This window comes from Typopeltis vanoorti, chromosome 22 (assembly GCF_054136105.1).
Source record: "Typopeltis vanoorti isolate ZY-2024b chromosome 22, IOZ_Tvanoo_1.0, whole genome shotgun sequence".
In the NCBI taxonomy this organism is placed as follows: domain Eukaryota; kingdom Metazoa; phylum Arthropoda; class Arachnida; order Uropygi; family Thelyphonidae; genus Typopeltis; species Typopeltis vanoorti.
In genome coordinates, this window is record NC_143570.1 from 18,594,832 (window position 1) to 18,619,714 (window position 24,883).

Below are 24,883 nucleotides of genomic sequence, written 5' to 3' on the forward strand. Positions count from 1 at the left end.
TTAAGAAAACGTGATTCTATCATGTTTTCTTTAAAAAACTTTCTAAGAACTTTTCATTTTCAAATTTTCATTCTCTCACCACTTGTTTTTCTCTTTACCTTGGTGCGAACACTCTTTGTCAGCTGTCAATAGCCCATTAATCTCCTCGTTGAACATGCACACTTCATGTAAATTGCAAGCGAGAAGTTACTAATAATAGATTACATGTTGTCTTTATTAGCTTAAAGAATTTGTCTTTATAAAACATAACAAATATCTCAACACTTACAACAATTTTAAATTACAATATAAAAAAAAAAAGATTGAAAGTAAACAGCTATCAGAATCCTGTAAGTGCATCAATTTCAAATGGTTTATGTTTCATTTTAACAATAATATTATCAATAATGGGCACATCACAAGTGGCAGTCATATATGTTATGCAACAAAAACTAATAATGTACTAACAGAGAAACAATTGTAAAAAGATTCATAATTTTAAATTATGATTATTTTCACACCATCATGTATTTCATCCTATTAGCCTCCACTTCACAACAGGTAGCCTCAAACCCATGGCTGCATGTGACATTATAACCATTATTGCTTTCCTGAGTTTCTACTCTTACTGGACTCCAATCATCTACCATGTCCTTTATCTTTGATTCCAGTTATTACATTTGAATCTGAGTGCCAGATTTCACTAATTCTAACAACTTTAGGCAACAAACTCAACCACTTTGCTTCTAATGCTCCTGACATTTGTGTTTAGACATAAGTTACCACCTCGATTTTTCTTATACTTACATCTGTAGTTTACTTGCCTCATTTGGGCAACTTTCTATTTTCCATTCCCAGACATACTCAAAATGCCCAAATCCAAAGTGTAGTTCAGCCTGTCAGCAGATTCATAAGCATGCTAGTTGACATTCTTGTAACGATTATGTCTGCACACCTTAGCTTGAACTTACACTTTCTCAGTGCTCTTTCCAAGATGATCCAGTTTCTGTGACTGTACATTGAGTCTCACTCCATCCAAGTTCAATCAGTCTTTTCTACCATCAGACTCACTCCACACATCTTAAATTTATTTAGCGTATGGCAATCTACATGCAGTTATAAAGGTACTTAAGTCAAAATAAATATATAAAAAGTAAATGACAAACAGTTAGAATAAGACAAAGACACTTATACTTTCAGAAACCAAAACACCTTAAAGTTAAGATCAAGTTGTCTGATCCAATCTATAGCAGGCATTGTCGCCTGCTATAGATTGGAAGTAGTTTGTTTGACCTGTGTATGCACAAAAACTGCACTCAGTAGAGATGTGGTGGGTTGATTGATTCGAGTGCCTGCAGTCACATTCCGGTGAGGGAATTTTTCCCCACTTGTACAGAGAGCTTGCACATCTTCCATGTTCGGTGCAAATCCTGTTCAGCATTATCCATGTTTTTCGCCTCAGGCCCATACCCGGGATGTTGAGACAATGCCTATCAAACCAAGTTTGGAGTTGGGCATATTTATGCTCCGATTTCATTTCCACTGTTCTTTGGTATTGTAGTTGGTCATTCTCAGGTGTTTAACTTCACAGAGAGGGGCTTTCTTGATTTCAGTCTGTTGAGCTGTAGCTCTAGTATCGTTGTGTATAGGCAATTCAGTATTTCTGAGTATTTTATCATATTCTCATAGTAGAGCATTGTGTCTTTGTAGGTTTGGTGGTATTATGTTACTCAGCATTGGGAGCTAGTAAACAGGAGTTGTTTTTATGGTTCCAGTGATAAGTCGCATTGTGGTGCTAAGCTGACGGTCAATTACACATCTTAAAAACTCACACCCATTTCTTCTACATTGTGTGTGCATTGAATTATTTGCTATCATAGCCCTCCTTCTTAATCTCATTGCTGTCACATTTCAGTAATAAACAAACAATTTTTACTTTCTCACTTTTCTTCAAGAATACATATACATCATCATCATCATCATCATCATCAAATTCCTGCCATGTACCCTCAAGGGGTGTACAGGATATGACAGTACTACATGAAAAAATTACATCATTACTAACTTCCTATCTACAATTTTCCTCCAAATCAGTCTGTTACTTGTCAAGACTCCAACATTATCAGATCTTATATTTCTATCGTCTAAGGCACTTTGTACCGTATCTATCCACCTATATCTTGGTCTTCCTCTGGGTCGTTTTCCTGCCAAACTGGCAGAGAACACTTGTTTTGCTAATCTTTCCTCTCCCATTCTATTTAAGTGACCATACCATCTGAGATTAGCTCTGCTAACGCATTCCTGGATGCTGACAATGTCAAGTTCTTTCCTAATATCCTCATTTTTAATATGATATTGCCATTGATGCCATCTGTTCACGCCTCTAATCTTTCTCAGGACTCTCATATCTGCGGTCTCTAGTCTTTGGTCAAGTGTTTTACTTCTGACCCAGCTCTCAGATCCATAAGTTAAAATTGGTTTGAACACAGTCTTGTATACAGCTAATTTAGTGTTCCGACTAATTTCTTTCTTATTCCATATGAATTTATTCAATTGACTTCCCACGATACCAGCTTTGCTGATTCTGTTGTCTATTTCTATATTTAGTTTACCATCTTCAGTAAAAATTGTGCCTAAGTAGCTGAAATGTTTTACTTGTTCCACAGGTTCTCCATTCACAACACAGTTGACATTTTCAATGATTCTGCCTATTTTCATTGTCTTTGTCTTTTTATTGCTGACCTTCATACCATATCTATTACAACAGCTATTCAATTTAGTCAGAGAATCTTGCAGACTTGTAGCAGATTTATTTAGAAGTATAACATCATCCGCATAAAGCAAAGAGCTGACATTAACATCTCCAATTTTGATATCAGGTTTAATACCACATTCCTTCATAATGTGATCCACATAGATAATGAATAACAGAGGGGATAATGTACATCCTTGTCTCACACCAGATTTAACATTAAACCATCTTCCTGTACTTCCTTCAATTCTAACTGCTGACTCACAACTCAAATAAAGACTAAGTATTGCTTGATATAATGCCCCATTGACACCATATAACTGCAGCGTATTGAATAGCTTCTCTCTTGGCACCTTGTCATATGCCTTTTCCAAATCAACAAAACTTAAATACAGATCTTTGTTATATTCCCATGCTTTCTCGACTATTTGTCGTAAAGTGAAGATCTGATCCTGACAACCTCTATTTGGCCTGAATCCAGCTTGTTCTTCACCAAGCTTTTCTTCCACAATTCTTCTCAACCGTTTCTCAAGTATACTTGCATAGATCTTGCCAGGAACACTCAGTAGGGAAATACCTCTGTAATTCTCACATTCAGTTTTATTTCCCTTTTTATATATGGGTACTATGAGAGCTCTACTCCAATCATCGGGAATTCGTCCCTCTGTCCAGGCTTTCTGAACTATGCAGTGCAGCCACTGTAAGACTCTTATACCACCATACTTCAGCATTTCTGGTCGAATATCATCTACTCCTGCTGCCTTTCCACATTTCAAGCCTTTGATGGCTTTTTCTACTTCAAGTATGGATATGTATTCCTGACTGCATGCCTGGTCAGTGTTTTTTATCACTGTGCTGTCATCACTGCTTGTTTCATTTAGCAGTTTTTCAAAGTAATTACTCCATACTTCAAGGATATCTTTTTCTCCTGTTTTCATTTCACCTTTATCATCTCTAATTCCTTTTACAGCACTCTTTCCTCCATTCCTAAGCTTCTTCAACAACCTCCAGAATATTTTGCCACCTTCTTGATATTTATTTTCTATATTCTTGCCAAAGTCCTCCCATGTCTTTTGTTTAGCTAGTTTTACACACTGTTTAGCTTTCTTACATTTGTCTCTGTATTCTGTAAGAGTAAAAGCTGACTTATTTGCCAGGAACTTTTGATATGCTTTCTTCTTTTCCTTCACTGCCTCTTTAACTTCCTGTGTCCACCAGGGAGTTCTGATTTTTTTATCTTTGCACACAACCTCACCACATGCCTCTCTGGCAGAATCAATCAATGTTTCCTTCAGAGTTTGCCACTGAATCTCCAAGGTTTGATTCCTGTTCTCAAACTCTTTCATTTTCTTTTCAATAATATTTCTGTATTTTAGTCTACAGTTTACATCTGAGAGCTGCTCAACTTTTATTCGCTTTAAAACTTTCTTACATGTTATTCTTTTCAATATGAAATTCAATTTTATCCTGCTCAAGACTAAATAGTGATCACTTCCAATTTCAAATCCTCTGTACACTCTGGTGTCCTGCACCAGGGAGAAAACATCACTATCAACAATAACATAGTCAATGAGACTTTTCTTATTCCTAGCCTCTTCTCTCCATGTGAATTTGTGCACATTTTTATGTTGGAACATGGTGTTAGTAATAACCAGTCCATGTCCTGAGCAGAAATCCAACAGATATTTGCCATTATTATTAGCTTTGCTCTTTTCTCCAAATTTTCCCAAAATATTTTTGTATGTCTCACAATCATTTCCTACTCTACTATTTAGATCCCCAACAAGGACCAACTTTTCCTTTTTCATTGTGTCAGTTGCTTTTTCTAAAGCCTCAAAAAATTCCTCCACTTCTACCTTAGTAGAGCCTTCTGTGGGACCATAGGCACAAATAAGTCTCATTGTCCAGTTCCCCATTCTCATATTTGCCCACATTACTCTACTTGAGACTGACTGCCATTCAAGAAGATTAGCCTCGTATTTTGTGTTGAATACTATGGCTACTCCTTCTTTTCCTTGATTGTTATTGCCTGAATATAACATTTTGTATTTATTGCTCAGAAAGATCTCACCAGTTTTGGTCTTTTTTGTTTCAGTCACCCCTATTATGTCGATCTGGTACTTATCTAATTCCTCAGCTAGCTCCATTTCTTTGCCATTCAGGCTTCTTACGTTGATAGTACCGATCTTTAACTCTGGTGATGTTGAGTTGGGGTTTGTTTTCAGATTTGTTCCAGTAGCTGACTTTTCGCTGTTCGCCCTGGTTCCCTGGCGAAAACAACGGGGGCCTTGTTTAACCGGGCGACGCCCCAGCCGGCATGAAATTTTGTCATGTTGTACCATCATTTTTTATTTTGGTTTAACCAATAAGAATACAATTTGGTCGGCTAAATCCCAAATTGCCAGCCCATCCTCGTTCGTTCAGTATCAAAGTAGATACCCAACAGGGTGCACCACGAGAAGGTGAGGATTGGACATTAGGTCAGAAGCCCTGGTCGGTTCTCCGCATTCCTTTAAAGGCTATGTGGAGGTCTCCTCTCAGTTATACAGCTTTGACCCTTAAGCACCCCCACATATACATATACATATACATATATGCTATTTTTTTCTTAAAAAATTAATTTGAGTAGTTTTTATAGGGTTTACTTTATTAATTTAGCTTACAAAGAATTTTTAGTGTGAAACACCCAAATTATTTTATTGGGATCAAGTTGGAGATTTAATGGAGTATTGACAGCCATAAGAAATGATTAAAAACTAATTTTAATGCTTATAATATTTTATCTCAGTTACTGAGACTTCTTCAGGAGTACAAATAACACATGTAATGCACATACAAAAACAATACAATACTCAGTGAAACACATGGGTGACTTTAAAGGTCTATCTAGATGGCCCTCTCTGGACATTTATATAGGCAGCCTAGGATGTAAACTGAGACCTCTCACAATTATTGTTTCCCAAATTTTTATGCATCTGTATTTGCTTAAAGTGGATTCCTATGCACTTCTTATGACAGTCTTTGGACGAAGACAGGTTTGAATTCCATTGAAGATATGAGGACTATTTTTATACATTTTCAGCTCTGAAGCTTATTTAGTTGATTTCAAGTAAAGGTAAAAAGGAATTTTTTCATACCTGGAAACTTGGACTTTGCTTTTAGCAAAACAAACAAATGTGCTGGTACATACGATTGACAGACATAATATACCGTGTCCCAAAATATGTATACGGACTTTATCAGCCCATAACTCTGTAATAATGTCTTTTCTTTTTCAGATGAAAATTGGTCTTAAAAATGGATAATGACAGCTTTACATTTGAACAATAGAAACTTGTACTGAAGTAGTACTGAAAATATAAATGAAGTCCAGAAACCATGGAAAAATGAATTTCAAACAGAACCTCAACAACACATATTAATTACAATTTTCCACATCCACAATAAATTTTAAACAGATGACACTGTGCAAAATGTACACAAGCAACAATCTAGAACACTTCGAACATCAGAAGAGGTGGCATAATCTTTCCTGTGATCACCAAGGAAATATATCTGACATGTGTTCATCACATTTTAAAGCATTCAAAATTCAAAAGCTACATCCCAAAATTAGTGCATGCTCTGAATGAAGATGATCCTGATTACAAGGTTGAATTTTGTGAGTGGCTTCTGTCAAAATTAATAGAGGAGCCATCGCAAATTTGTCAATCCTGCAGGTTCACCTAATCCAATACCTCCTGATTATAACTTGTGGGGATACTTCAAAGATAAAATTTATGCCATAAAATCCACAACACTTATATAGTTACAGCAAGAAGTTTGAAATGAATTGTTGCTCAGTGACAAGAATGTATTAATTGATGTTTGCAGATCAGTTTTTCACTAATATAAGCAATGCCTTGATAAAAGTGGAGAATATTTTGAACACTTCAGATAATGTGTATTTCAAAAATATGTGTATACATTTTTGGGACACCCTGTATATTTATCTTTTAACCCTTAGCTGCTTTGATATTAATTCTGAATAATCTAAATACAGTCAGCTCCCACTTTAGCAAACAGAATAATAACATTCACTCACTATAACAAACTGCTGAAAACTCCCAACCAAATTCCATGTGTGCAATGCCATGTTAAAGAAAAATTCATTATAGAAAACTGTGGTATAATAAACAATTCACAGTGTTTTCTATAGTGAGAGTTGACTGGTCTCCTTTGTTTTAGCTGTGGCCAGCATCTATTTTTATTTCACTGCTTAATAAATATTTGCTTTACTCTAGGGCAATTGGACTATAAAAAGATTTAAAATGGAACGAATTGGCATCACCCAAGTGCTTTCCCGCTTATCATACATCTCCACATTGGGTATGATGACACGAATTAATAGTCAGTTTGAAAAAACCCGCAAAGTCTCAGGTCCTAGATCTTTACAACCATCACAGTGGGGTATGCTTTGCCCTTCAGACACACCTGAAGGAGAGGTAAAGTATAATTTATATACATTAGAGTATATATAAAAGGAACTAAGAAATTGATAAAATGCCTGTATTGCACAATCCCTTTTAGGAAAACAGCAATTGTTTAGTAACAGTTGCACATTGTCTTTAAATTGCTGAGAGTGAATTTTTGTTAAACACAATGACTATGTCTTCTTATTATCATCCTCATCATATCAACTTCATAGAGTCAGCTGACTCATTGTGGGAGGTTCACTTAACTAGCAGTATATTTATCATTTTGAACCCAACATTCACAATGGGGTAAAACATTCCATTCAACTCTCCATGTAAAAAATAAAAAATCTGATCCTAATGATTGCTTCTAGTTCTCCTCTCACCTTCCACATTTTTTATAGTCTCTGCTGTGTCTATCATATTTTTTACACTTATTTGCCAGACCACCCTGCAATTTACGTTTCTTCAACTCTCCCCCCCCATAACCAAAGTTTTAGTATCCTTTAATTGCCTTGGTCACTTTGCTCTGAACCTTCTCCATTGTTTCCACATGATAGTGAAAACTAGTTCAAGTGTGGTTTCACCAACACTTTATACAATGGCACAACCACCATCTTATCCTTATTTATCACTGTACTCTTATAGCAGCCGTGTTATGTACAGTCTTTGCAACACCTGCAGTTTATCAACTAAATCTTCAATCCACTGTCAACCATCACCTTCTTTTAAGAAACATTATCTTAGTGATGGTGTGTGTGTGTTCGTTCGTTGTATTGCTACAAAAAGTTACTACAGTAACTCAATTGCAGTACACATTAATAATATAGTAGAAATGAATTTTCATTACTATTACAGTGTGGAAGTTGGCATAAGCTGTAAGGGGTGGGGAGAAATATTTTAAACGTAATATAAGGAGAAGGAGTACTTAAGGATCGAAGATGGATAACTCGGAGGAAACCTCCATATAGCCTTTTAAGGAATGTAGAGAACTGACCAGGGCTTCTGACCAACTGTCCACTTCACCTTTAATGGTGCACCCTGTTAGGTATCTACTTGGATACTGAATGAACAAGGATGGGCTAGCAATTTTTAATCAACAGATTGTATTCTGTAGATAGTTTCTGGTATTGAGACCACATGTTTTAAGATAATTAATGAGTTTAATAAAACATAATCCTACCGTTTTGTAAGTCATCAGACTTACATTGTCAGGAGTATTAGCAAAAGTTGTACAGAAAGGAGACTAGAAATAATTAATTACACATGTTATATGTTATCAGAACCTTCACAATTCATACCTATAAATAAATAACCAGAATAAAGACATTAAATTAATTACTATATATATATTGGAACTTTGATGCTGTCATATTCAGTAGCATCACACATATTATATCCTTGATTTGTGGTAGTTTAGATTTTTAATGAAAGCAGACCAAACTTGACTAGAATAAGCCTTGATTTTTGTTACATTTTGTGGGGATCCACAGCATTTGAGGCTTCCCTAGTTGACACACACACATATATGGCATTAAGGCATATATATACAAATATACCTTATATTCATCATAATTGTTTTACCAGAAAGGTCACAAAAACCTTTTAAATGCTGTGTATACCCAAACAGTGTTACTGTAATGCTGTGGATACCCACCCAATGCTTAATCCTAAACAAGTTTGGTCTGCTTTCATTAAAAATCTAAGTGCTGTGACCCTAGGATACGATATGTGTAATGCTACTGAACGTGAAAGCAATGTTCGAACATGTATACGACATCTTTATTCTGGTATTTATTTATATATATATGAATTGTGGAGTTCTGATAACATATAATATTTGAAATTAATTGTTTCTGGTCACTTTTTTGTGTATCTTTTGATAATATCCCTAACGATGTAAGTCTGACGATTTACGAAACTTGTAAGGTTATATTTTGTTAAACTCATTAATTATCTTAAAACGTGGTCTCAATACTGGAAACTATCTACAGAACTGCTAAATCTCAGAAACTTATGCATTCAAATTGTATTCTTATTACCATAAACTATAATGCAAAATGTAATACAACATGATAGAATTTCATGCTAACTGGGGCATTGCCTGGTTAAACATCTGATGAAGATAGGATGATATTGGAGTATTGACAGATGGCAGAAAACTGTCAATAGGAAGTTGGTGATGTAACTTTTTTATGTAGTACTCGTAATATCCTGTACACCCTCTGAGGGCAGATATCAGGAATTTGATCATTATGTGATGGGCAAGCTTATAAAGTTTACAAAGTAGACAAGAGGTTTTAACTACCACATTAAGGTAGGTGAAATCAAATTACGAGAGAAAATTAACTCTAAGTAGTCTAAAGGAAATCTCAAAGATAATTTTGCTGTGTGGAAAGTAAAAGATAAGAATGATTATGAAAGGATCACTTTAATGAATGTAGATGGTTGGAGAAATAGTTGAATTACTGAATAATCAGTTTGCGAGGATGTATTATCCTGGCAAAGATAATGCAATGGCTGATTTGACGGGGACTAAATACGACAGTAGAGATACTGAATTAGAAGTGCTCAGGATATTATAAAATGTTGATGTGAATTCAGCATTGTGATTAAATGTGATATCTGCTAGTGTATTACAACAAAGTTCAAGAGAAGAGAATTAGTAGTACCTCTTACTCAGTGAAGTCTCACCACTAGGATTTACTGGAAATAAGGAGTGAATACAGAGCATTGATAAGATCAAAACTTGATTATCCCAGTGCCTCTGCCGAGGAGGAGTACTCTGCGATGGCTAGAACCTATTTGTCATCAAACCATCAGGGTTCAACTGGAGTGTTTTGTATATCACCTACTCCTGGTAAGTGCATTGAGGCAAATGAGCCACTTCTCTCACTTCTCAGCAAAAATAAAATTCCTGCCAGACCACCCTACATGGTAAACTGTTTTTCAATAGCAGTAGACAACATGGGTCAGATGCTACCAAACATATTTCCACCTTGGCAATCATGCATGCCAGTACGTAGCTTTACTTTCAGTAGGCAACTGAAAATTTCAATCTCTTGTCTACCAGCAGTTCTTCAAAGCTAATAGAACTGAATACTCAGTACTCTGATTTTGTTGCTGTCTATGCAGATGGCTCAAAATTGAAGTACCTAGTGCAATTTCTGCTGTCTTTCTAGCAACATGATATCTGCGCAAATCTCACTAGAGTAACAACTTTACAGCTGAGCTGGTGATAGAGCTTGCACTTAAATTCATCAGATTGCATCTCTACCAAAGTTGCATAACATATTTAGACTCGCAAAGTTCTCTTCAGTCAATAAGAAGTCTGGGGCTCCAGAAACATCCAGTGCTCTCTTGAATACAGCACCACCTCTTTGAGTTATGGAAGCTACACTTTGATGTGTGCTTCTGTTAGATTCCAAGCCATGTTGGGATTAAGGGAAATGAGGCTACAGATACTGTAGCTGGGTCAGCTCATTTCTCAAACATCCACCATCTGCCTGTACCATACACAGATAATTGGCAGATTATTAGACAAAAACTTCTATCCCAGTGGCAGCTATCTTGGAACAGAGAGACTAATAAGCTCTACCAAATTAACCTTGAAATTAAATTATGGCAGCCTAGCTTGCATGGGATTTGAACAGAAATTGTTCTTGTTCAGCTCCTCATTGGCCATAGTTATATTATGCACTCTCCCCTACTGATGGGTGATATGTTTATGTATGAGTTTTTTGACACTGGACTATCCATTATTCATTATCCATTTTAATCAACTGCCCTCGTTTCACCAAGTGCAGTCATAATTTTAGCCACTTTATAATCTTTCTGAGCCCTATATGCTCAGATTTTATCAGACTCATCAACTGTCACCCTGGTTTTAAATTTTTAAATTTATGATCTCATAAATTATATACTTATTAGTTTAATTTATTGTAACTTTTTAAAAACCTGTTTTTATGTAATTTTTATGAATTGTAATACTTTTTTTTAATACTTCTTACATCTGTTTTATATCCATCTTTTATATTTGTTTTTCTGCTAGGATTTTTTGCCATTTCATTTATTTATTACATGGTATAATTTAAGAAATGTTTCATTTATGATTATTCTTATTTCAATTTTTATTTATAGTTTTTATATCTATATATGCCGCTTAATTATTGTATGTGTTCTGGCACAGCACGACTATAGATGTTCTTGCACCATTAAAACCCAAAACAAACAAATGCACAAGGGATTCATGATCCCTTGGATCCTCAAGGAGTATTATTGGAACCACGATCCTCAATGGTTGGTCTCTTTTCTTAAACCAAACTAATCTTCTCTTAGGCATTCCTTTATTTTTATTCCTTATTCTAGTTTGCCATTATCCATTCATAAATATTTACACAGTGGCACAGTAATGTTATATTGGGACAATATCCTTGATTCAGACATCAGGTATCATAATCTTTCTCCAGATCAGTCTAAAGGTGTTACACAACCATTTCACTTCTGAACCTTGAGAAGCTCTGATCAATTCAACAGCAAATCATCCCTTCCAGGGGATTTTCTATTCTTCAGATTCACTGCTTCTTCAACCTTTGCCACACGTTTCCTATTATCTTTCTTTCTCTCTCAGCCCCTTTATCTTCATTGCAGTTTATTTCACTGTTGTTTTCATTTTTGTTGAATAGATCCATAAAATAATGTTGTCACATCTTAATCTTTATTCTGATAGTTACAGAATTTCAATCTTGATTTATTAAAAAATCTACTTCCACATGGATTCTTCTGTTATTTATTTGGTATAACATTTTTAATATCAGTGTAAGGAAATTTATATAGATATTAGGATAAAAGCATTGTACTGATTAAAGATACTGAAATAAAAGCTAGGTTGAATTTACAATGTGTAAATTCAATCCAGCTTTTTTTTTTTTTTTTTTAATATCTTTTCCACTTAAATTATTATTATTACAGTAAACCCTCGATTTAACGGACAAAATTTCCAGTCCGTATGTCACGTGAAAATTAACACTCTGTTAATTTTAAAATTCCTTTAACCAAGATTTGCTTATAATTAAATAACAGGTTAATTTTTTTTGAAAATTTGAATTTTGGCCTATTTGTCAAAATTTGAATTTTGCCAAATAGGCCATCGTATGTTGGAAAAACACTGTAGTAATTTAGCCAACATAAATGAGTCACCACTCATAAAACATGTTCGGCAAATGATCAGGACGTGATCACACCAATCGCACTGTAATTGGTTCTTTTGTCATGTGGCGTGACTTTGTGGCAGATTTATTACACGCATTTTCTTAATTTTAAGGAGTTAATTATAAAAAAAACAGCAGAAGTCAAAAGTTCAAAAAAAAAAAAAACTTTATCGTTTTTCAAAGCAGGTTTACCTAAACCAAGCACCTCTGTAAAATCTTGAATAAAAGGAGTTTTTGTAATAAAATACCTTTTATGCAGATTTTACAAGTATGCTAAGTCCTACTAAAATACTTGTGTATTAATGGAAAAACTTGAAATGGAAATAATGTTGTTTTTTTTTGAAATTGTTGAATATTGTAATGTCAAAAGTTTTGTGTAAGAACAAAGGAAATTACATGTAAGGTAAATTATGTCTAAGTATACCTCTAGTCAACTAAAATTCCAGACAGATTAAGAAATTAAGTCATGACCTGAGGCCACTGCAAACATGAAAGTCAACATTACATGGGGTTTCCTGTCTAAATGCACTGATCGACAAGGGTGATGGGTGCAGAACATCAGGGTACCCGGGGGACTATGACGTAAGAAAAACGAAGGTCATCGGAACCATATAAATAGGAGTTTGCTGCATCAAGACAGAACTTGCTTGGTTTAGTCTGTTCCTTGTAATTCGAGTTTGAGTACGTTCCGAAGTGGAGTTTCTGTTCATGGGGCAGGAAGTCACGTGGAGTTCTGATGAGAGAGTTAGGACTCATGACGGTATCAAGGTCACCGTAAGCCGAGGAGTTTAGAAGAAGGTACGATGCTCGTTAACGGCAACTGAGCTTTACTAGAATCGTGGGTGATGAATCGTTATCCTATTCGGAGACCTATATTCACGAAACAGAGGCCAGAAGAACGACACAACTAAAGCACGTCGTATTAGGAGGAACCAGATGCCAAACTTCCAAGCCATAGGAATTAAATTGTCCGCCGATAACAAGAAAGAAGTCTTGCAAATTACGAAAAGGATGTTCAGGTACAGTGATGAGGTCTAATGGGAACAAGAAGAGATAATCAGTTATAGAAGACCAGACTTCATGAAAAGTAAGAACTTTCCATTATTTAGTCAGAAAGAAATTTAGATTGTGATGGTGGTTTGAATTGATGGAATTGTTTTAAAATTAGAGTTGCAGGACTTTAGGCTTGAGCACAATTGAATTAATTTTCTCTATGTAAGCCTAGCTGAATTGTATAGTGAATCTACTTGTATGCTGAATTTTTATATGTTGACGATCTGATTATATGTAAAGTTAAGAAAGGGGGAGTAAAATTCTAGACAAGTAGTCCTGCTAAGATTCAGATGATTGTGGGAAATGAATGTATAACTTGAGTTGTTAGATATAGCCTACATATTAGATTTAAGTCAAATTAATTTGTGTCATTTGTGTATTTGTTACTTAGTGATGAATAAATTATTTTCTTGCCAAAATAACTTGCCTGATCTCTAAGTCCAATGCACTACTCATAAAATCGAACCTATGTATCTTGAAGTAGATATTGCCATGACTGCAGAGTAAGAAATATAAGTAATTTGGTATAGAGATAAGTTGAAAAGGAAGGAACTGTGTGTCATACTGGGTGTTCTATTCTTCGGAGGGAGATACTCCTCTTATCCTAGAATTTTGGTGGCACAGCTGACTTTCAAACAAATTTTCCAAAATTTAATTTAGAATAAACACCATTAAATCAGACAAGGAGATTGGCTCTAGCCCGAGGCACTTTCTTTGTTCTTGACATCTTGCACACGTGAGCCGTACTATTTGCGGCCACAAGATAGAGGTAACGTAACTGACGATAAGTTGGAAGTGTAGTAAAAGTTAAGAACATAAGTTTCAAACGAGGAAATGTAGAATTTTACAAAGGCTCAGCTGAAAACAAGAATTAATTAATAAGAATTAGATTTAACAATAAAATAGATTTTAACACCTTAACATCGAACATTAACTTCACATTAACTTACCTAAAAGTGTGAAAATTGTGTTAAAAATTGTGTGTAAAACAATTTTTTTGTTAATACAGTGCTAATATTGATAAAATTGCAGTATAATGTTAGATATTTTTATTTTAAAAAATTCGCGATTTAACGGACACCCCTTAGCCCCTATTAATCTGTTAAATCGAATGTTTACTGTATTTTATTAATCTGTCTGTATTTATTTAATAGAGTTTACAGTATCAAAGCCTACGCCTTTGGATAATGCCCAGGAATTGATGATATCTAGTCAAATTCTGTAATAGCAACATCTCTCATATGGGAGCAATATTTTTCTGAGTTGTGATGTATACATGCATACCAGTCAGAAAGGGAGTGCATAGCAACTGTGTGCATGAAATTTTTGCTTTCAGAATTTGTAGTTTACAGTCAGTAATTTTTGAATGTACTATAAAAATGAATTATATAATAAATCATTCATGTCACTTATTTTATTTAGTAATTTCTCCAATGTCTGTACTCCAGTATTACTCGAATTCATTCCAATGTGATATATTCTAATTAGTTCCTTTTAGCTTACACCATGTGGGTGAGCTGATGGCGATGTGAGCAAATTCAGAGGCATATTTGATTAGAGTATCTACTATCTAGACAGTGCAGTCAGTTGAGCTTTTGCAAGTGATGAATTTTTGTGGCTATCTAGATTTAAGGAAATTAATTTAGTGTTTGCAGTTTTACAGTTATAGCTAGAAGAAAAAAAAGTGCAACATTAATAGAAATTAGCAGTTTAGTGTGTTAAACTCTCAACATGCCATTCTCAAAATTCAAGCAGAAAAAGAGCTGCAAATTCATTTAAATTTGAATGACTGGATAAATGTGACATAATTTGTTTATAAACTGCATGTATATGCAGTAGTAAGTTGTAAGTATTTAGGTTGCACAAACAGAAATATTTAGAATGCAATTTACTAGATCTTTGAACAAAGATGATGTCACCAATTTTAGGCATATTAAATTAAGAGTTTGTGGCCTGTGACTTTTGTATTGTGAGCACAGGCTACTGCAAACATTGTCTGAGACTGGAGTAGTAAGTTGCAAGTATTTAGGTTGCACAAACAGAAATATTTAGAATGCAATTTAATAGATCTTTTAACAAAGATGATGTCACCAATTTTAGGTGTATTAAATTAAGAGTTTGTGTCCTGTGACTTTTGCTACTGGAAACATTGTCTGAGACTGGAAACTTATGCATAAAATATTTTTCATGTACAGCTCTTTTCCAGGTGTTTCATAAATCATTTTGATGTTGCTCCTAGCATTCCTATCACAGTTGCAACTGTTGTTGCTCTTTTGTTTCAAATTTGTTGAATTGCATTTGCAAGATCTCCATACTTGGTCAATTTTTCATGGTAGTACATTGGTAGTACATCAATAAACCACGTGTGTTGTTATTCAACACACGTGGTGATGTTTGCATATTGTGTTCCAGATCTATCTGGAACACAATATCTATCTGGATTTTAGAGTCCATAATACCTTTGCATTTTCACTAACTTTTCTTACTGTTTATTCCCAAGTTGATTTTCAAGTTGGCAAATGATATTTTCTACACAAGTTCTTGTGTATAGCTTTTGCAACCTGATGATACCTTTCTTTATAGTCTGTTTGGGCAATCTAGCTTCAAGATCTAACCAGATGGGCCAGTGTTTCATCTTTATTTCTGCACATTTGGCATTTGCCATCATTACTGATAGTTTTGATCTTTGCCTTTATTAATTTGGTTTGTAATGCTTGTTCTTAATATTGAACTACCTGAATACTTTATTTTTGAATTAACTGCCTCTTTAACTCTTTCATTTTAGTATGTTTCCTTCCTTCCTTTGGCTCCATTTCTTCGCTGTATTTGATTTCCTTTTCTGCTTCCACATTTTTTTTTGGCTTTTTTCCATTCTTTATTTAAATTACTTTTTTTTTTCTCCCTTAATCATATTTATTTCATCTCCATCTAAGGCAGTAGTTTGATATCCAAACTGTTGCCATCAGGAGATGTTGTAGGTTTCAACGAGAACAAAATATTTTCATTTTGTCTCACTGAAACCTACAACATCTACTAATTTCTTCAATAACATCTTCCAATTTCTCCAGTTTATCTGTGGATATCATTACTATGTTCACTTCTATTCTGTTTCTTTCTGGTCCAGATTATTTACCATTTATATCCATCCAGCTTTGATTCCTTTGTTTCTTTTTAGATGTAAATAAATCTAGTGATAGCATTGCTGGGCCTGTCAGAGTCAATGAACAGCACATTGTTAGTCATGACTTTTGGGGTTCCTAATCGATTTTCATCCATCAGGCATCCTATATTAATTCCACTACCACTTCTACATCATTTCAATTTGGGTTTAGGAGACTGGAGTGAACATTGTGAACAGATTTGCTGTAGTATATACCTTTTGGTATATTTTTATTTCTGCAAATGGCTTAGTGGTTGCTGTAGTATATACCTTTTGGTATATTTTTATTCCTGCAAATGGCTTAGTGGAAACAAATTAAAATGACTCTCCAGATTTTGTAAAATTATCTGTTACCACAGCCGTATTCTTGGTATAAATTGCTTATAGACAGATAGCAAAATACTCTTAGAGATGCTTGTGCATTTTCTGAAATGTGCCTAATGATTATATTATACAATAGTTACATCATCATCCATATGTTTGATATTTGCTGACTGAAAACTACTATTGATTTTTGGTCAAAATCAACAAATACAGCCAAAATGAATTTTATTTAAACCTTAAAAGTCAAATTTGCCAAACAGTTTCTTGATTTTTTTTTTTTTTTTGGGACATTCAGTTTTGTTAATATATCAGTTAAAATAAATTTAATTTTGTAGGAAAATTCTTAGTTTTAATTTTCTCTGTCATCACTGCTGATTGTTTAATTTGGAAACACTTTTCTTGCAGGTATCAGTTAAACAATTTATTTTTTCATCACTGTTTTAGTTTAATTTTTATTTATTTTATTATTTTTTTCCAGTCTTGTGGTCTTGTTAAAAATTTGGCTCTTATGACTCATATTACAACAGACTTAGAAGAGGAACCAATTGCAAAATTAGCTTTTAATTTAGGTGTAGAAGATATTCATCTGCTTAGTGGAGAAGAAATATGTAGTTCTTCGAATTACATAGTTTTTGTTAATGGTAAGAATCACTCACTAATAGATAGTAATAATTCTCCTCCTTCCTTTCATGTTTTTTGTTACTGAAAATTCACTTATTGAGAGGAATATATTTTTAGATATTGCCATGACTTGATTAGATTGTTCTTTAGTTACTGTGTATATAGAATTATTAATAAAAGCAGTTGAAAATAAAAATAATTTAAATGTTATGTATTTCAGATTAAACTAAAAGGTTGTCTATCCATTTATTTTATAGAATTCATAACATTGCCTTTTTAACTGAATGAACTTTAAACCACATAGTGGATAGAAAGAAGCTGTGTTACTCTTTTAGAGTATGGGGAAGGTGGAGAATGAGATTTTCAGCCAGATATTCCACTCTGGAGAAGGACCTTGCAGGTAACCAGTTCATGCCTCCATTAAATAAGGCGATGGTATGTCCCTGGGCATGAAAGTCATCTGTCATCTAGAGGTCTGGTTGACATTTTCTCCATCTAAGGAAGGTATGCCTATAAGGTGACAATACACAGGGTAATAGTTTAATGATGGGAATATGCTTTTCACAGATCAAGTCAGGACACTGACTTCTAATCCAATTACTATGATAAGTCATGACATTTACAGGAAGTTAATATCATTTGCTTTGATTTGATAGAGACATTCAACACAGCCTACCATATTTTAAGCATTAAATCTAATTAATAAAACTGGATCACTTTGAAAAGATGAAAAAACATCCAAAGAGAATTTTTTTTTTCTCCACCCCCTCAAACTTTTCTATGTTTTTCATTATTCAACTGATTTTTATGTGAAAGAAGTGATGCACTTCTTTCACATACAACTAGGTCATGTCATTCAATGAATTCTAAGCAGATTTAGAACATTGCGATTTCGTAATGTTGGCTAAAATTTCAGCTCACTCAAACAGGGATGAAGGGGTTGTGAAAGGAGGAGGAATTGCCTTCATATGTTTACACTTAGGCAAATCAGATTGGCTAATTTCAACTTAATTTGGATAGTTAGTTGTCATTTGATCAGACTAAAATGAAAGAGGGAGGGGTTGTAGCCTCTGTACTTCAACTGCACATGGAATATAGTTCTTTTATTTTATGTTGCTGAATTCTGGTTAGGCTTAATTTTCCAGGGTGGGTGCTTCCTTCTTAAGCACTTGCAGGTTGCATTTCATATGTTTTAAGTGATTGACCAACATAACAGTTGCTGTTGCTGCACCTCTGGACACCAAAATCATTGTCCGGTATGGATGCATGGATATTGATTATCATCCATTGATTATAACCTCATTATCACTTGATGTTTCATGAAGAAAACACATCTAAAGATACATCAATACTTAACTAAGTAACTTTATTTAATGAATTATATTATTAAGAATATACCACGTGCATGCAGGCACACCAGCAGGAAAACAAACATAGACTGATTGTAAATAGCTGGCACCAGCAGTCCTAACCAGTGCCCTCTGTGGATGCAGGAAGGTTGTGCCGAAGGTCTCAAAAATGACTGTCTCCAGAATTTTGGTAATGTAATGTAGCCAAATTTGTTTGGAGGATGTTACAGTGCTGTGGGAGATTTCAGAAATAGTTTCTCTTGTTATCTGCTTCTTTATAAGAGTGGAGTTTTATCCATCCAATGATGCATAAAACAACAAAAATAACCACAATGATGAACTTTTAGGAAAAACACAGATATTTCATACTGAAAATAACAGTACATCAGTGTGTGGGAACAGCAATTGGTTTACCCATTAAAAATGGTTGCTGTATGCTAGAAAAATAGTATTAAAACATCAAACCATCTATCATCTTCCTTGTTTATTGTCTATATACATAATATATATTTTATATATATATATTAACTTTTATATTATTATATTATATTTATATTAATTATTTTTGATATTTACATAAATGAGAATCTCCCACACATTTTTTTGGGGGGGGGGGGGGTGAGAGTCATTTCAACTCAGGTTAGGTTTGTGTAAACTTCATAACTTTCTTTGAAAAGGCATTCATATTTAAAACTTTCTATGGAGAAGATAATCCACAGGATACTGTGCCTAGTGTCAATACCATGCTGTGTCAGACCAGACTTTTAAGGTTTTAGGTATTCAGTGTAGTATTGCTGTTCTGTAATTCTTTTTTCCACAGCATTCACAGGGGACCTGGTAAACACCAGCTAAAGATAGAGGTGCCAGTTTGTCTTTTACAGATGGTAACAGACCAGAAATTTTGTTGATAGAAAAAAAAGGGGAAATAAGGATTAAGGAGAAACTTCTAAAAATTCTACTAATAATTGTCAGCATAGTATAGCCATATTGTGGGTTTGAGAGGAGCAGAGTTTGGACCTTAAAATATGGCCCTAAACTCTGGCATCCTTATTCAGGAGATTAGCTAATGTGCATATCCATATATTTTTGTCTTAGGTTATTCTCTTACTCATAGTTCAGGCCCAGTTAGTCCTTTATATTTTTGAACCATGTGTTTCATTGTCTTCCTCTCTTTTGCATTCCCTCAATTTTTCCCTCCAATATTTTCAAAAGATATTAGAGGGAAAAATATTTTTGATTAAAAATTACTTCTTAATCAAAAATTAAGAATTACTTCTCTCTTACTCATAGTTCAGGCCCAGTTACAAACACCCTAGATCTCTTCCTCACCAATGACCCCTCCAAATACACAATGAAAGTAGAGAGCCCCTGGGCAATTCTGACCACAACCTAATGCTCATCTCCCCCCCCCCCCCCTTGCAACAACGTTTATACAGACACTCCCATACAAGAGTAGTTTGGCACTATAACAGTGCCAAGTGGGACAGCCTCTGCAACTTCTGTGCTGCATTCCCATGGTTGGACTATTGCTTCTGGCCTTCCAACCCAAACATATGCACTGAGCTTATTACCAAAGTAATCCTCACTGGCATGAATACATACATTCCACACAGCACTCTGAACTGCCACTCCCTAACGAAACCCTGGTTCTCCAAAAAATGTGCCAAGGCTGTAGAGATGAAACACCAGACATACCACAACTGGCTGACATCAAGAACCTTATCCTCTTAGGCGTAGACCGAAGCCCATAATAGATGCAAAAAAAAACAATAAACTCATCCAAAACAGAGTTCGAAAGAGCAAAAGGCAGAAAACTAGCAGCCTGTCCAAATGGCAGCTGAGCCTTTTGGTCTCTTGCCAAAGCAATAGGCCGTAACTTCTGTTCAACACTATTCCCACCCCTATCACACCCTGATGGCTCTACTGCATCATCACTCACAGAAAAAGCCAATCTTCTGGCCTCATACTTTGCTTCAAATATATGCATAACTGACAATGGTAAATGTCCCCCAACCATTCCAGACACCCAACATACAATGCCCCCTGTATCCTTTTGCCAGGATGAGATCAGAAAAATACTGCCCAAATTAGATTAATTCAATGAACAACCCCAATTGTTCTGAAAATTTGTGCTTCAGAACTGAAGCACAAACTTTCACCACTGGAATCTACCCCACAAACTGGAAATTGGCCTATATTCAGCCCAATCCCAAGAAGGGTGACAAGTCACTGTCAGCCAATTACCGCCCTATCTCGCTTACCTGAATCCTGTCAAAGGTAATGGAAAAAATCATCAATTCTCAACTCCTACACTATCTTGAAGACACTCGCCAAATAAATGACCGCCAGTATGGATTCTGCCACTGCCAATCAACAGGAGATCTACTCACATACGTCACCCATCTCTGGACAAATGCTATGGGAGGTTTGGCGAATCTCAAGTGGTTGCATTAGATATCTCCAAAGCCTTTGACCAGGTCTGGCACAAAGGCCTACTAGGCAAACTATCATCATTCGGTCTGACCCAGGACTTCTGTAGGTGGTTGCCAGTTTTCTGTCTGGACGCACACTGTGTGTGATGGTGGACGGCTCCCTATTCTCTCGCCACTCAATTAATGCTGGGGTCCCACAAGGTTCTGTCCTCTCACCAACCCTCTTCCTGCTTTATATCAATGATCTACTCCAATTGACCTCCAACCCAATACACAGTTTTGCAGACAACAGCACACTGCACTCCTCGCTTGCATTTGATAAGCCTTACCCTACACAACTCACCTCAACCTACAGAACATCAACCACCACCATCCTCAACTCCGATCTCCAAGCCATCCTACAATGGGGTTCGGATAACCTCATAAATTTCAACGCCAATAAAACCTAGTTCTGTACTATTTCCCATAAAAAGAATTTTTCCCCAGTATCCTTTTTGATGATACCCAAATTTCCAGAGAATTTGAGATCTCACTCCTTGGAATCACCCTCACATCAAACCTCTCCTGGCATAAACATATTTCCAACATTACATCCTCAGCCTCAAAAAAACTAGGATTTCTCTTTCTTTCGAGATGCTACTTCACCCCCGAACAACTATTAACATTATACGTCACAAATCTGCCCAACTATTGAATACTGCTCCCAAATATGGGGTGGGCCCCCTAAAAGCTCTCTCAAAATGCTCGACTCAATACAGAGGAGAGCAATTAGACTTATCAATGATCCATCCCTTACCAACCCTCTCCCCTCACTTTCACACAGACGTATGGTCAATGCAGTATGTTTATTCTACAAATATTTTCATGGGAAATGCTCATCTGAAATAACATCAATGATTCCCCCACTCAGTACTAAGCTCATTGGAACACTTGCAGCTGCTGCACAACATCCCTTCACAGTACACCTTGAAACAAACAGAACAAGTTTCTTTTCCTCTTCCTTCATCCATGCAACTGCTGCACTGTGGAACAGTCTCCCACCTGTTGTGTTTCCCGAGGAATACAACTTAAAGTCATTCAAACTCTTATTTTTACTCCTTCCATTTTTTTTTCATACTATGAAAAATTTCTTCACTGTTAGGTGGGAGGAGGGCTATGAAAGTTTCCCCAATTGGCTACTAGAATTGATCAATTATGATCTTTCTTGTGCCATTCTCAAGAAAGATATTTCCTTGAGATTATTAATATAGTCTTGGGACAGGAGTTGTCCCAAGACTATACAGACACTCCTGGGTCTGTCAGCTAACATTTTAATTACACTTACTATTTAGATGAATGGTAGTATAAAAGATGTTAACTGTATCTTTTAATGTGTATGTTGTTATGTCACCACTTTGTGGCTTTGTCTTAATTTATACTTGTTTTTCCTTATTTAGATCTAATTTGCCTTTACCCTAATTATTCTCAAGATCTATACGTAAAATTTGCTTACACGATATAGAAAGAGTATCTATATATTTGACGGATTTCTAGATTAATCATGTGTATCAATTTCTCGGACAAAGGGTTTTTACCTTTTGTTAGGGACAAAATCCTTTGTGATTACTGTCTGAGATTGTCTCCCGATCAGGTACTGGCAAATTTATTTGTTATGCTGCGCCAGCCAATATCTTTAGGTTAGAAGGAATTCTTAACCAGGGAAACTCTCTCAGATAACATACAGAGATGAAGAATCAAACACTTATTCTTAGTACCGAAATTCTCAATATCAACTATGTTTAATATCGTTTGCAATCGTGGCTTTTAAACATCTATTCTACTCTGCTTAGGTTCTGTTTTTATGAGTGGTAATTTGAATTCATTCTCAGGCCAATGTCAGGTACAAAACATAAAACACATTTATTGAGATCTTAAAGTTATATTTACATTCATGCACTCAAATCAATTTTATGTCATTCTAAAGTAAAGAACTAGTTAAACCAACTAAAACACAAATGGGTACAATCCTTAGCTCCTTCTGAAAGATTAAGCAATGAACTACACATTATACAAGTCTTAAATTTCATCTATTCATTTCTCTTCTAAAGTATGTTAGTTATTCACATAAAATACTTGCCACAAATCATCTATAAACTTTCTCTAACAAAATGCTCAGTGAAGTTAAACCGCAGCTATCATCGATAATCACCTAAGAGTTCTATACTACATTGTCCTTGCTCACTAGCTATATAACATTTCTTCACTCTAAGTGGGAAAGGAATAACAAAATTCTGTACGTTATCAGCTCTTGGGAGGATTAACAGATCTGTCACTTAATTCACATTTTCGTCTTACACAGCCCGATCCTTCTTTCTTGAATTGGGGTCAGAACATCTCCGCTTGGCCTTTATCCACGTGGTTACTCATAGAGGTCATCCTACATGGCTTTACCGAACATCTGGTGATGTGCACACGTTTGTCTGGCTCTGATGCTACTAATCCTCATCAGAGCTGCCGGTTCAGGAATTCCGTCTTGAGGAGATAGCTAGTCAGTGCACTGGAATTGCGGGTGCCGACATCTAACATCTCAATGCGATCTAGAATCCATCAGAAGGAGAGAGAGGCTCAACATTCAACCATGTAAAACACCCAGAAAGGGTCAGGAGAACAAGAACCAAAAAGCCATGAGAGAGGGGAGCAAATCCCTTTTATTCTGCATCCTTGGTGCCCTCTTTACTGCCGCGTTCTTCCGCATGGCACTCGTCTCCTTTGCCCACGAGATGATCTGGTACACCGCATCACCTTGTGTAGCGCCTTCCAGGAAAACGAACTAGTGCCGCTTTCCGTGTAAATGCTTATGCCTCAAGCCAAACTTTCATCCAAACAGTCCGCTCGTGAACTTTGGACTTTTGTTTACATCTTGATAAACATTTTATTTCACACAGAATATCCTTTTGTAGTTACATTTTACAAACTGGAAATCTTTACTTAGATTTGAATAAACAAGTTTTCTTTTATAATTCTACATTTAAAGGTATTTATAGCCCTATTTACAATCCTTTTGATAGCTTAAGGACAAGTTTCTCCTTGTTGATATGTTAGACTTGTTAAATCTTGAATGAATTAATTTTTTTATAAATTCTCCCATTCAAGATCTAACAATGTGTTAGTTTTCTTTATAGAATAAAGATATCTATTTTGTAAGCAAGTGACTGGGATGGATGTGACACTGGTGACTCTAGGTTTTATTTTTATTTTTCTATGGAAGTGGTTATTTGAATGCCAGCCATTTGGGTATATTAAAAAAAAACTACCATGTGGTCAAATGAAGAATTCTTCCTCTTACTACAGCCTTATGCTGGATTTGAAAGCGTGTCTGGCAAGGTATTTTTTTCAAAGTCTTCCATGTGATAGATTGATGGTGGGTAGAATTAGCAACAGTACTTTCACAATGTATAAGATTTTCCATGCTAAGCAAAATAATAGGAGCCTCCATAGCTCAGTCAGTATAGACAAAGCTCTTCGGTCGGAAATACCTCCGTTTGATTCCCGTCCAAGACATGAGGAACT

General features: G+C 35.4%; 1 protein-coding gene across 1 annotated transcript in view; it reads left to right on the forward strand.

The window, feature by feature from the left end:
- The window catches only part of Polr3B (RNA polymerase III subunit RpIII128), a 494,506-nt gene that overhangs the window by 174,135 nt on the left and 295,488 nt on the right, over positions 1-24,883 (forward strand). The window contains exons 12-13 of the mRNA XM_090412337.1: positions 7,015-7,215; positions 17,411-17,573. Of these exons, the coding sequence (XP_090268463.1) occupies positions 7,015-7,215; positions 17,411-17,573 (364 nt within the window). The remainder of the gene's footprint in view (positions 1-7,014; positions 7,216-17,410; positions 17,574-24,883) is intronic.